At 40.9% G+C, this 14586-nt stretch overlaps 1 protein-coding gene across 2 annotated transcripts; it reads left to right on the forward strand.

The window, feature by feature from the left end:
• The first annotated feature begins 1991 nt into the window (after window positions 1-1991).
• LOC128176721 (lipid droplet-associated hydrolase-like) lies at window positions 1992-12331 on the forward strand. Of its 2 annotated transcripts, XM_052843244.1 has the most exons (5): window positions 7570-9064; window positions 9203-9349; window positions 9457-9575; window positions 9846-9977; window positions 10242-12331. In XM_052843244.1, exons 3-5 carry the CDS (start codon window positions 9464-9466, stop codon window positions 10919-10921), a joined length of 924 nt encoding a protein of 307 aa, XP_052699204.1. In that variant the 5' UTR covers window positions 7570-9064; window positions 9203-9349; window positions 9457-9463; the 3' UTR covers window positions 10922-12331. The 2 variants fall into 2 exon arrangements, with proteins under 2 accessions (XP_052699198.1, XP_052699204.1); XM_052843238.1 differs by lacking the exons at window positions 7570-9064; window positions 9203-9349 and adding an exon at window positions 1992-2096.
• Window positions 12332-14586: the final 2255 nt, after the last annotated feature.

The following is a 14586-nucleotide window of genomic DNA, read 5'->3' on the forward strand; positions in this document are numbered from 1 at the left end:
CCGGTAATATTGAGAGAGAGAGAGAGAGAGAGAGAGAGAGAGAGAGAGAGGGACCGTCTCAAAATATCAGTGCACTTACTGCATCTAATCCTTTTTTAAAGCATTTATATCGAATTATAAAACTCTATAGGTATTCTCCCGAGAGAAGTGGACGTATATGTAGTCTTCCAGCATTGTGCTGTATGTGTGTTGTACGTGTGCAGTTTAGATTGCGTTTTAATTTAATATTGCGCATACCTTAAATAAGATGGTCACAGAAAATATATCTTTAGAAAACTCACAATTAACTTTCAGTAACTCCACTTGTCTGTAATTGTATTGAACTATTCAAAAAGTAGCATCAAAAATATTGTAGAATTCTTTTTTTTATTCCAAGCGTTCCATGATTATATGCAGTTTGTTTGAATGCAGTTTTAGAATTCTTCACGAGATTTATAAATTAATTTTTATGATAGCTGAGACATTTAGAACATACATGATGATCCGCTTCTAATTAAATAGTTTTAACACACTAGTTTAGACATTGGTACTATCAAAATGTATCTAACTTAGGTGGCAAATCTCTGCACTTGTGTGCAAGTTATTTTTCTATCAAATATGTCGACATGCAAGATAAATATGTTGACATGCAAGATAGTTATGTCAGCATGCAACATAACTATGTTGACATGCAAGAAAATTACAATCAATTAAATAGAAATTATAAAAAATCTCAACAAATCTCAAATATCTCCCACATGTGACATCCAAGATGCTATCTGGATGCAACTTCTTTATGTCGACATGCAACTTTTTTATGTCGACATGCAACTTAGTTATGTGCATTTCGACATGAATATGTTGCATGTCAACATATTTATCTTACATGTTAACATAATTTTAAAAAGTTGCATGTCGACATAATGAATTTGCATGTTAACATAAATAAGTTGCATGTTAACATAAATAAGTTGCATGTCGACATAAATATGTTGCAAGATGAATATGTTGACTTGCAACATAATGTTGACTTTACATGTGAGATAAATATGTACACAACCAACTTATAAGTTGTTTATCCACATAACTAAGTTGCATGTAGACATAACTATGTTGCATGCCAACATATTTATCTTGCATGTTCACATAACTAAGTTGCATGTCGACATAAAGAAGTTGCATGTTAACATATAAATAAGTTGCATGTTGACATAATTAGGTAGCGTATCTAGCATCTTGGATGTCACATGTTGGCGATATTTGAGATTTTTTATAACTCTTATTTGATTGCAGTTTTTCTTTCATGTCAACATAGTTATGTTCATGTTGACATAACTATCTTGCATGTCAACATATTTATCTTGTATGTCGACATAATTTATTAAAAAAAAAAATAACTTACACACAAGGGGCAGAGATGTGCCACCATACGTGGCAGAGATATGCCATCATACTAACTATATCACAGGCACCAAGGTGAAGCTGATGTTCTAATTTTTGTCTAATAATAAAAATAAATACCCTATATCTTATTTACGGGGTGTTCGAAAAATTATGTATACATAAATCTAACTAATGAAATTGCAGAACAAAACTGAGAGACGGTCCTGATTTTAACTACTGACTCAATTCCAAATCAAAGCATTGTCGCTGATATTTAAAAGTGTGCTCTCCCTTGTTGCCAGACCTTGGTCGAACTTGAACACAGAGAGCACTTGTTTCTATACACGAAAGTTCAGTTACTTTGACCATTTTTCGCCAGTGCATTGTTTTAAAAGTCATTTCATCAACACATAAAATTATATACGAAAAATGACGTAACAATGCACTGGCGATAAACAGTACTTGATGAAAATTGGTCGCACGCCAGTATAGTACAGCTGACTGTTTGTTAATATTTATATTTAGTCTTTCATTGCAGAAACAAGTACAAGTACTAAAATAGCTGTGTGGCGGCTAATAGTACACAGGCGAGCTAATATTAAAGCTTAAGAAGCTCAACGCAGTTATTTCTCTTTATAGAAATCTTCTGTGTTTAAAGTTTAATTTGTAACATTATTGGAGTCCTCCTAAGGGTTGTAACCGTTGTTGTGAAAACTGTTTTTACTACAGTAAAGGTACGTTTGATAAAAAAAATGTTTTATCATGATGCTTTATTAAGGTGGAATAACACACCGGGAAAAAGTCACTCAAATTAATGTAGTATTTATTGAGTTAATATGTACAATAATTATAATCCGTAGGTCCGGTACCGCTGGACTCGCCGGTCGCCTCGTCCTAAACACGTCAGGCGTCTGTACTAGCCGGCTGCAGATCTCCAACTGGCGGTAAAAGCATCTCGTGCTGGAACTCCCGCTTGGTGACGTCACGGGCTATAAACAGCCCGTACATAGAATAAGTCCACAATCACTACACTCCCCTCCGTTTTCTTTGAGAGGAGTAGGTCACGTCTGGTGCTAACAGAACTTCCGAAAAACTAGGAAGTGGGAAAGCCATCCCGGCAACAGTCGGGATAGCAAGTCACAAGGGCAGGGCCCATCTCCACGACAAAGGCCGACACACACACACACAAAGGAAAATCCAGGGCCAGTCCAAGTCGATCCGGGTTGCTGGTTCAGTCCGGGGAGGGCAGCTCCGCTATGTCTGGTCAACAAGACATGCCGTACGCAATTCTGAGGGCAAAGAGGGTCTCGGTGGTACATCCATCACTTCTATCAGGACGCCAGGACTGGGGTACTCCGAGTTTGTTGCCTCTCCTTGGTGCTGTCCTCCGGCAGGAACTTTGAAATACTCCTTCGCTACCTCAGGGCTGCTCTCCATAATTCTCGGCTTAACTGTAGTGGCAGCCTGAACATACAGATCTTCATCCCGCGAGACTGCTCCCTGAATCTGGGGCACGGAGTCATCCACCAAGTCCACCATGGCCTCAGGGCATCTGGATTCTGTAGGGATCTCCTTACTGCGCTGCATTTGTCGCCCCGGATTACTGTCTGTCGGGGTAACTTCACCATTTCCCAAGACCGCAGCTTTCAGCCTCTTGTGTCGCACCCTTCGCCTACCACGCTTCCTCCTGCACCCGATAACGGCACCAGAGGTGTCCTGATCCACACATGGGTCACCTGCAGGGGGCTTCCTCAAACTGTTCATCTTATCCCGGGTCAGCCGGCACACAGTGCGAAGCTGCCCGCTTTCCATGGGCTGTGAACTGCCCATGTGTGTCTTTATATCTGCAACTGCTAGACGGGCACCACGGTAAGGCAGAGGACAATCGTCTCCAGCACCTTCTTCCGTCTTCCGCCTGACATAAGTGCGACATTCTCTCCGAAAATGGCCAGACTTCCCACACTTAAAACAGTTGCTTGTCCTTGGGCCAGGATGCCTTCTGGGGAGGCCAGTCATCTGGGTCCCAAGCCGAGTTGAGTCAAGTACTTCCTTGAGAGTCTTCTCTAGCAGCTGCACTTTCTCCCTCAACTCCCGGATCTCGCTATCTGCTTCGCCACATCCACCACATTTAACAACCCGCATCGAGTCCTCTCCATTGTCGTCCATGACCTCAGGGCACCCAGACTCGACAGCAAGTTCCTCACTTGGCCGCACCTTGGGCTCTGCACTCCAGTCTACAGGGGCCGACACTCTGCTCCCTGGAACCTCAGGTTCTTTGTTGGAGAACAGATCAGGTGAAGGTGAGCTCTCAAATCGCCCCTCAAGTCCACTGTGTTCCCTCCTGCTCTTCGTACAGGAACGCACCTTCACCACCAGTGGGTTGGAACCCGACTTCCGGGAAGTCTGCTCCGTGGTACAACCATCCACAGGGGGCATTTCTGTTCTGTCACTTCTATCGGGTGTCATCATGCGTACCGTTCTAATCAGCTGACTCTCGCTAGCGGCTCTGCTCCTAAACTGGGATCCTCTGCTATAGTCCTCCGCCAGACAGGCACCTGGGTTGGACAGGGGGCTATCCCAGTCCCCATTAACACTTCCTTCCGACTTCTGTCTAGCATCCAGAGGGCAATCCCTGCCAAAGTGTCCCATCTCTCCGCACTGGAAGCACAGGCCTGCTTCCTCTCTCACAGAAGGCGGTGGGGTCCCCGACCTCCTGGTCGTCTCCTTGAGCGCCATCTCTAAATCGTACACCCGGCTCCACAAGTCCTGTATCTCACTATTCTCGGGCTTAACTGGGGTTCTTATCTCTTCAACAGCTTCCTCTAATTGACTAATGCGTCTGTGCCATTCTTGCATTTTCCTACTCTCCTCGTCTGCTTCTCTCCTAGATTCCACTGTCTGGTCATCTTCCGCCATCTGTCTCGCTGTCACATGCTGAGAGGGCCTTCTCCGCCGCGAGTGCTGGTAAAACTGCATCCGGTCAAGAGCCTCCTCCACAGTTTTAGGGTTGCCGTCCAAGGCGTACAGGCCGGCGTCCACATCCTTCGCACCATAAAACAGGCGGGGTATGGCCTGAGTGTGGATATCTGGCAGCTGGGGGAAAGCTCGGGTGGCCAATACAAGTACACGATCTGCCCACTCCTTCAGGGACTCATCACTACTCTGTAATGCTGACTGGAAGTTAAGCTGGTGGGTCAGGTCAGGCGCCGAAGTGCCGAATCGCTTATCAAACTTCTTCAGGATGTCACGGAAACGTAGATGGGGAGTGACTTCCAATAAAAGAGTGTAGTAGTCACTGGCCGGACCCTCCAGGGATAAGCAAAACTGGTCATGTTGTTCCATCTTGGTCCACTGCTGATTCTGCGAGAGTCTCACGAACTTGTGCAGGAATGCCTTCCAGCTGGATTTGCCATCATACCGCAGGTCCTTGTACTTCAGCTTACTACGAGGTGTTGGTGTGTCCCAACCATGACTGCGTGAAGTATGCCTACAAGGTCCCCCCGATGTGACTTGGGCGAGGGTGTGCTCAGCAGGTTGCTGCTGGGCATGGGGAGTGGGAGTCGAGAAACTTACACTGGGCAAGTGGGGCCATACAACACTTGATGGCCTATGCCCAACAGAAAACGTCAAATCTGGTGAAAGGTCTCTGGGTGTATGACCATTAGGTTGCTGTAGGGTGTATGGGCTGGGGGTCCCAAAGTTTACCTGGGTTTCCCTTGGCTCGTACATATGTGATTGAACTTCGGCTACTCTACCTCCCCCCTCCTCTCTAAAAAAATAAGGTTGGGGTAGCACCACAGGTGCAGGGTAACCAAAGTTACTGGCTTTAGGAATGAACAAACCTAGTGGGGTTCCATCCTGGCTTACCACAGGTTGACAGCCTGGGGCGTAGGAATAGTGTCTGGTCTGGGCATTCCCCAGGTTTACATGCGTCTGGTACAAGTGCGCTGCAGAGGGGGTCCCCCCGCTTGATACTGCAACATTATGTCCCTGGGTGGTGGGGGTCTGGGTCGCACAGCCCTGAGCCTGCAAATCAGACGACTGGGCAGAGCGTGGGGCAACATGAGCACCACCCTGGTCTGGGGGCCTAGTCCCTAAAGAGGGCCCCCTTGGATTGGCATGTTGACTTCCCGAGGGCTGAGGTGCGGGCCCAGCTGGAGGGGAGGGGTGGAGCTGCTGACCTTGGGTGGGTTTGGAATCAAAGACTAGGGTATTGGAGTCCAGTACGTCACTGGCTGATGGTAGGGGTTCTGGGGTAATAACAAAGTGACTCTTGGACTCGGGTGTGGCACTAGCACTTTGGACTGTTGAAGGTCTCCCAGGGATAGGGGACACATAAGAATCGTGCAATATGCGGTCACAAAAATTATCACTGGGTGGAGCAAAGTCGTTATCCTTAACAGGTGAGCTACATGTAACTACCGATCCCTGACTAACACCAGAATATAATGTATGACTACCCTGCAACGCTGCTTGACCAACACCACGGCCATTATGAGCAACGCCAACCCCCCTCTTATGGCTACTGAGGAACTCGGTCCCACTACCAAAACTGAGATAGCCTTCCCAATCCCTGTCAGGGTCTTCGAACATATGGGCCCTCCCCAATGGTTGAGGAGTGTCATAATGCACAGCATCCCCGTCACTTAGCCTACCATAGGAGACATAACTATGCTTGCGAGACGCGCGCCCGATTGGACCTACGGGCGTGATCATGTCATCGCTATCACTATCACCTAACCCCAAGTCCGCAAATGCGTTTTCTAACGTGTTGTTCATTGCAAAATAGTGCACTTGATGGCACGTGGTCAACACACAAAAACAGTGAAAAATAAAAATGCAACAATGTCCGGCGAAATCTAGCACAAACACACACTGGAATGTCAGTCTAATCACGAATTAACTTTGCAGAAATGGAAAAATTCACATTACTTGGCAAGTTATTCGACCACGCGGTGGCCTCCAAAATGGCGGCCTCAACACGAACTATCAACAAAAGTCTACAGCTTACTGTACGGGAAAAAAATTTTCCTCGGAATATCCGGCAAGTCCAGGGCCTCGAGTTGGGCGCCAATGTAGTATTTATTGAGTTAATATGTACAATAATTATAATCCGTAGGTCCGGTACCGCTGGACTCGCCGGTCGCCTCGTCCTAAACACGTCAGGCGTCTGTACTAGCCGGCTGCAGATCTCCAACTGGCGGTAAAAGCATCTCGTGCTGGAACTCCCGCTTGGTGACGTCACGGGCTATAAACAGCCCGTACATAGAATAAGTCCACAATCACTACATTAACAAGAAATAATTTGATAATGAAAGATATAATGATAAATACACTCTCCAAATGTCAGATAAGCGAAAAATTTGCAGTTTGGGGATAAAAAATGAATATCTAAACTAATTATTCCAGAAAGTAACAACAAAAGCCCCGGCGGAATTCGAGCTCGGGATGTACGGTTCACAAGTCTGACACTTTAGGTCACATACCACTATTACTATACCACATACGCAAGTAGTTCCATTCTAAAAATGTATGTATTATTTCAAAAATTCCTAGGGGTACTAAACGGTCGAATTTGGTTCCTTTTATGGCATGGATGGAAAGAAGAAGGTTTGAAAAAAAATACAGGCAGGAAAAAATTTAGAAAAATTATCTTTACAGGCGCAATAGAAAGGGTGTAAAGAGGCCAATGTTTACACAAATTCCAAAGTGAAAGTGAATTTTTCATGGTAGGGGTTATTTTAGGGGCCATATCTCAGTCCCCTCTCGATTGATTTTCCTGTAGTTTGGATATGTTGTTGGACTAGTGTCATTCTATAGGTATGCTGTATTTGAACTCATTTGAGCCGGTGGAATTTTTTATATGCTTTATTTTTGTATAAAGGAATAAGAGGGAAAAATAATTGTGGTCTGTGTCCTTTATCCACTCAGCTATGGAATAATTTACATGTTTCAGTCTATAAAATCCTTTTAATAAAACGAAATGTCGTTTCGACCAGCGGTCAGCCTTTTGTGATGATGTGTTATTCAACCTTAAGTGATATCTCATTTCTTATTGCTATATTTATAAGTACAAGTACAAATCAGTATAGGTATTCATAAATCAATATCAGTATTGTATCTTTTGTAAAAAAAAAAAAAAAAAAAAAAAAAAAATCTGTTCAAAGTCCATATTTATATCTGACAATGCCCATTTGCTTATTTGTTTTAGTAGTAAAGTGTATTGTGTTCTCTTATTAATGAAGAAGGCGGGTATATAAGTCTTTATCAATGAATGAATGTCCTGTTGTATGAAGAGAATAGATAGAATGTTCTATCGTTAAAATGACTGATGTCCTGAGTGTAGCCTGTACTGGTCACGATAAGGTTATTCTCTCTATATAAAAGAGAATAGCTCATATTTGCCAGCAGCACAGCTGATGATTAGATAATTTCCCATCAAGAAGGAAATGACCTCAAATATAACCTTATGTGATAGTTTGTATGATAGGCTTAGTATTGTCTCTTTCAGTTCAGTTCAGTTCAGCTCGTGCCAGGTTTTTGTTTACATAAGTTTTTATACATGTATATATGCTGGTAAAACGGTAAAAGGTTTGCTTTCCTTAGATTTTTTTTATTCAGCAAGTACGTCTATTACTAATATGATCATTATTTATAACAATTCTATAAGGTGGTTACTGGTTACTTTAAATTTTATTTTAAATATTGAAATATAAATGTACATTGTATTTACTGTTTACCTTTGTATCTTGTTGACAACTGACTAAAATTTTGACTGACCATTAGAAATACCATAGTCAAGCATTGCAGGGATAATTGTCTCTAATTCTCCTGCCTATAAAGCTAGACCCCCAGACCCCTTTCTACTTTTTTATTTCTTCCTTCTACTTTAATGTTTAGAGACAACCATGCAATGTACTAGTAAATATCAAAGTTGGAAAAGAAGATTCAGAAAAAAAATGGTAACCATCAGGCATGTCCCTATAAATTAAAAATAGTCAGGTCTAAAGTGTTGTAGTTCATAACTTCATGAATCTGCATAGAAAAAATTCATTTCTTATGTTTTCTTTTTAAATACCAGGTAATATCATTTAGTATATGAATGAACCCATGTATTTTTTCTATTGTACATTATAATGCATCATTCTAACCACTTGACTTTTTGAAAAGTTAATGCAGAAGTTGAATAGGTCTGCTCCTGTGTCTGCTTTGTTCTACTATAGCTGACCCCAATCAGACTCCAGGGCAGTCCCAGAGGGGACATACATGTAGAAAACAAACCCCAATTTCAGAGGCAGACCCTTATATCGCTACTGAAAAATGACCAAATGTCTCAATCTACATGTGTATTTGGAATATACAAGGGACGTGCTTATAGGCCATGAGAAAAAATGGGTTTGCTTCCTACTTCAGTGCATAAAGTGGACCCTAAGAGCTGACCTTGAGTAAACCCAGAGCAGACCCCAAGCAGACCAAAAGCAAAAGCAGATTTTTAAAAAGCAGGCCGGGGGTCAGCTTTTGGGGTCTGCTTTGGTGTTAGAGCTCGTTTCAAAATACCATCGATTTTCCCAATTGGTGACAGTCTTGTTTTCGTCAGCAGCTCGCTAAATCCAGACGCCCATCGCTTTGCCGGCATCAAAGACATGCCCCCGAAACTCCCACGCAGTACAACTGCATTAGAGCTTTGCTGGCATCAAAAACTGTATGCGCTCTCTCTCTCTCTCTCTCTGAGTGTCTGCGTATGTTTAAGCTACATTTTTATAAAGTCATTTCAAATATGCATATTAATAATACTTGATATTAGAGTTAAAAAGCAAAACAATTGTTTTCCGACCTGCAGGTTCTATCTCTAGTGCAATTGAACTGTTTCTACCGCATGTGTTGTTGTGACGGCGGCATGCTTTTGATACTGGCAAAGTTACCGGCTGACTGAGTCTAGCGAGTGGCTGACGTAAACATTGACTGTCACCAAGTGGGAAAATTGACGGTATTTTGAAACAAGCTCTAAGTTGTGTCTCGTTGTTGCTGTAGGTTAATTCTCTACTACAATTGTCTTTGTTACATGTTTCTCTCTTATTTATTATTTCTTGACAGCTGAAAGATGGAGGAGGACTCCAAGAGAAGTGAATTTGTTCCTCTTCATGGAATAATGACACACGTCCTGAAGTATGGAAACTCTGACCAGTCCAGATATCTGTATCTGATAATACCAGGTCAGACACAGTTATTGTTTGATACTCTTTATCAAATATTACTTTGTTTGTGTGCATTTGACTTGCTGGTTAATTCAGATATGTGATAAAAAAAAAAATTCAATTAGCAAAATGTCAAAAAGTTTAAGCATGTTTTGTTCCTCACTCAAAAATCTCTATTCTGTGAAAAAAAAATCATTGAAAATTAAAAGTAATTTGTTTCTAGATTTGTAAAAATATTGTTTAATAGTCAAATAAATTTTGATATTAAATTGTTGACATTCTAAACAGGAAACCCAGGCATCATCGACTACTATGATCGCTTCATGCAGGTGCTGTACAGGAACTGTGACCAGAAGATCCCTGTCTGGGGAATATCACATGCGGGTCATGTGACTGTTCCCAACAAATCATTGGATGTAGGTAAGTCACATGTCAGGTCAATCAAATTTACCGGTATATCTAACAGTTCTAAAGTTTCATGATTCTTTTTCAAACATCTAAATTGACCTTATGCATTTTACTTTGTGGAGAAAAAGGACCTAGTAAATTTATTAACTTGTAGTGTACAGTTATTTTTAATTTGAAGATATTGTACTACTCTCTGTAAATGTAAGGAAAAAGTGTAAGAGATTGTGTTTTGTTCAAAATCAAGTATAATCATTTTATGTTCATTTTTAATTTCAGAAAAGGCATCATATTCTGTGTGTTCATTAGAAGGACAAATCAAACACAAGGTGAAATACATCAATGATCACATTCCAGCAGATGTAAAATTGATTTTGATTGGCCATTCCATAGGCTGTTATATGATCATGAGAATTCTGGATGAAATCGATCATCAGCGAGTTGTACGATGCTTTCAGTTATTTCCAACCATTGAGAGAATGGCTCAGTCACCAAAGGGTCAAGTAGCCACACCCATGCTCAAATATCTTCGCTGGCTGGGAACCGCAATAGTCCATGGTGCATCCTATTTATCTCCCTTTGTCCAATACAGGCTGCTTTTGTGGTATTTCAGTGGCCGGAAAATCCCAGAGTGTGTGTACAATGCTTCCATGAACCTGTTTGATCCCTTCTGTGTCAGCAATGTGATGTACATGGCTAATTTAGAAATGCAGCAGGTAGCTCACTTGGATGAAGATTTAGTGGAAAGACATCTTCCAAAAATGAGTTTCTATTATGGGGAAGATGACCATTGGTGCCCCAAGTCCTACTATTTTGATATGAAGAAAAAATTCCCCCATGGTGACATCAGATTGTGTGAGAATGGCTATGACCATGCCTTTGTTTTAGAGGCCAGTGATGAAATGGGGGACATTGTTTGGGAGTGGCTACAGAGTGATCTGGCCAAGCTGGAATCCTGAGGAACAAAAGCTACTCCATGGATTTTATTAGATTTGAATTTTATTGCACCTTAAATTATTACTCTCATTAACATTTATATTAAACAAAATACAATGTTACATTCCAAAGTACAAGTGTGTACATGTATATCAAGTGTTGTTATGCCGAGTCTGGCTGGCTGTCGACACATATACTGCCTGTAGAACACACTGGTAACAGCTGATCTATCAATGGTTTTACATCGAACACGGTATTCCTTTCTTGACGATATTCTTTGCATGCGCCTTTATACACAAATTTGGCACAGAATTATGAATACTAGTTTGTAAATGTTTGATATACTTTTGTCCCTTAATGCATGGGCATTATTCTAAATAATGTATTATTATATTGTTTTAACCTATGAAAATTCCTGAATAACTCCAAATTGGTTATTTTTTTGTTTAAATGTGTTTATTTGCACTTCTCTGGAAATATACCAGGTCAATGTTTTAATTTGCACTCCTTTGTGAATGGCAATTTATATAGAAATGTTTTATGCAAATGAAAAAAATGAACAGACACCAATATTATTAGATATTAGTACATGTACTTCAGTGCACGTGTATTTAATGAGCACAGATAACATTTCATTGCGATACTGGTATTCAATTTTGTATGCTGTAAAATTGTATAAAAAGAAAAATGAGAGTCTTAAAAATTTGTATAAACCAATTTTGCTATGTGATTTTTACTATTGCTCATGATTACAATTAAGATGTTCAGCAACAACTGTCTTTTAGTTAAAGGGACTTGCACACGATTTGACTTAAAATTTTCAAATTTTATTTTCCCATTTTCAATGTTTATACTGATAAATATAGAAGTTTACAATGCTAGGTCAAAATTTGAAAGTCAAATATCAAGTTATAAGCAAGATACAGAGTTTATAATTCTTTGTTTTGTAAACAAAGCTCAAAAATGTCATTTTTTACAAATGTGTTGTATTGGTGTAAGTTTCAATTAAATGTATCTTTCTTTTGTTGAAAATAGTATTTATGAAGATATTGAATTAGTTTAAATTGTTTTTTGCATGTTATTTTGTCTACGAAATGGTAATTCTCTACATTACATTTTTGGAAACAACTGTAAGACTTGAGCTTTGTTTACATAACAACCAATTCTTACCTCTGTATCTCGCTTGTAACTTGACTTTAACATTCAATATTTTGGTCAATCATTTAAAATGCACCATTTAACCATTTTATACATAAAAAATAAGAATAAAATTTTTGATCTCAAATTGTGTCCAAGTCCCTTTAATACATGGTCTTTGTTGCCATGATGGGTGTCAGTTGAATCCTCATGATTTATGTATTTGCAAAAGTGAGAAACCTCAAATTATTGTGATATTCTTCATATTGTTACATTCATTAAATCTTCATAAGTTGTGTGACATATCTTTATCTTCTTTATTCTTCAAAAACTGATTTCGTAATGAACAAAAGTTTGGTGGACTTTTCTTTAAAAATATATATGGTACAATTCCTAATACGTATAGAGATATTGGTATTTATTTATCCCTGTGGGGATGGAAATTATGAGCTTATATGAAAAATAAGCAGATAAAAAAAAATTAACAAATACTTTTTTGTCATTCCCTGAATGCATTTAAATAAGACACGAAGGATGAAAAGTAAACACTTTAATGGATTAATGGAAGTTAAAAAAAAAAATTAATAACAAGTCTCAAAAGACACAGGAGGTATAGAATAGGCTACTTTTTATATACCATAACCAGGCACTATAACCAGGATGTACGCATGCGTGAACCAACTTTCCATCGGGATCGGTAAACGATTTGGAGGAAATTCGAAAGCTATTTGGAGGAACTTCGAACTGATATATGTGCAATATTTAAAAATGCGATTTTTATATGAAAACTTCATCAGAAGTGATAAAAATGTTATGTACATTAGATTTTAAACTTAAATAAATAATTGAGAGAACAATAAAAAGCAGTGTTACAGGAAAACAACAGGCACTTAGCATCGAAGAGGGGGGGGGGTGGAGTGGTGCAGGGACAGGGGGACGGGACTGCCCCCCCCCCCCCCCCCAGCACACGTTTTCTCGCAGCAAACATTTTTCTTGAATTTACTTATAAAAAAGTAAATTAACATACAGTTGCCCCCCCCCCATGTTTTTGGGACCATGTAAAAACTTAAATGAAAGGGAGGAAATAATCTGTGAAATTGATGTTAAAGGTACACTTAGCACCCTACCCCCACGGATTAGGATTTTCAATTTTATTAAATTATTTTTGGGTTGTTTTTTTTTTTTGCAAGTCAAGATTGGATAAGACTGTCCCCACCCAACTTTGCTACGATGCTACGTGCCTGAACAAAATATCATGGTTTCATTACATACATGTATGCTAGTATATGACTTTATGTAAACGAATATTATCTCGTGCATTGTGTCTTTCACAAGGTTCTACAAACACTTTAGTCCAAAATAAATAAAAATCCAAGGCTAGAAGTAGGATCTGTTTTGCTTTTCTTTTTTCAGGCCTGAGCTATTGGGGGGGGGGGGGGGTATTAGGGGTCAACAGGTCACTGACTCCTTGTCCATGACCTATCACCAGGGTCTGTATTCAGATAACCAGGGTCAGTATACCCATCACCATGGTCTCCAGGGTCAGAGTACGTATCACCAGAGTTGGTTTGCTGATAACCAGAGTCTGTACACCCATCACCAGAGTCTGTACACCCATCACCAGGGTCTGTATACCCATCACCAGGGTCAGTATACTTATCACCAGGGTCAGAGTACCTATCACCAGGGTCTGTATACCTATCACCAGGGTCAGAGTACGTATCACCAGTGTCAGTAAACCCATCACCAGAGTCTGTACACCCATCACCAGAGTCTGTACACCCATCACCAGGGTCCGTATACCCATCATCAGGGTCATTATACCTATCACCAGGGTCAGAGTACCTATCACCAGGGTCTGTATACCGATCACCAGGGTCAGAGTACGTATCACCAGAGTCTGTACACCCATCACCAGAGTCTGTACACCCATCACCAGGGTCTGTACAATCATCACCAGGGTCAGAGTACCCATCACCAGGGTCTCCATACCTATTACCAGGGTCAGAGTACGTATCACCAGAGTCAGTATACCCATCACCAGAGTCTGCACACCCATCACCAGAGTCTGTACACCCATCACCAGGGTCTGTATACCCATCACCAGGGTCAGTATACTTATCACCAGGGTCAGAGTACCTATCACCAGGGTCTGTATACCTATCACCAGGGTCAGAGTACGTATCACCAGAGTCAGTATACCCATCACCAGAGTCTGTACACCCATCATCAGAGTCTGTACACCCATCACCAGGGTCTGTATACCCATCACAAGGGTCAGCATACCTATCACCAGGGTCAGAGTACCTATCACCAGGGTCAGAGTACCTATCACCAGGGAAAGAGTACGTATCACCAGAGTCTGTACACCCATCACCAGAGTCTGTACACCCATCACCAGAGTCTGTACACCCATCACCAGGGTCTGTATACCCATCACCAGGGTCAGTATACCTATCACCAGGATCAGAGCACGTATCACCAGAGTCTGTACACCCATCACCAGAGTCTGTACACCCATCACCAGAGTCTGTATACCCATCATCAGGGT

Source organism: Crassostrea angulata, chromosome 1, assembly GCF_025612915.1.
Source record: "Crassostrea angulata isolate pt1a10 chromosome 1, ASM2561291v2, whole genome shotgun sequence".
Classification (NCBI taxonomy): domain Eukaryota; kingdom Metazoa; phylum Mollusca; class Bivalvia; order Ostreida; family Ostreidae; genus Magallana; species Magallana angulata.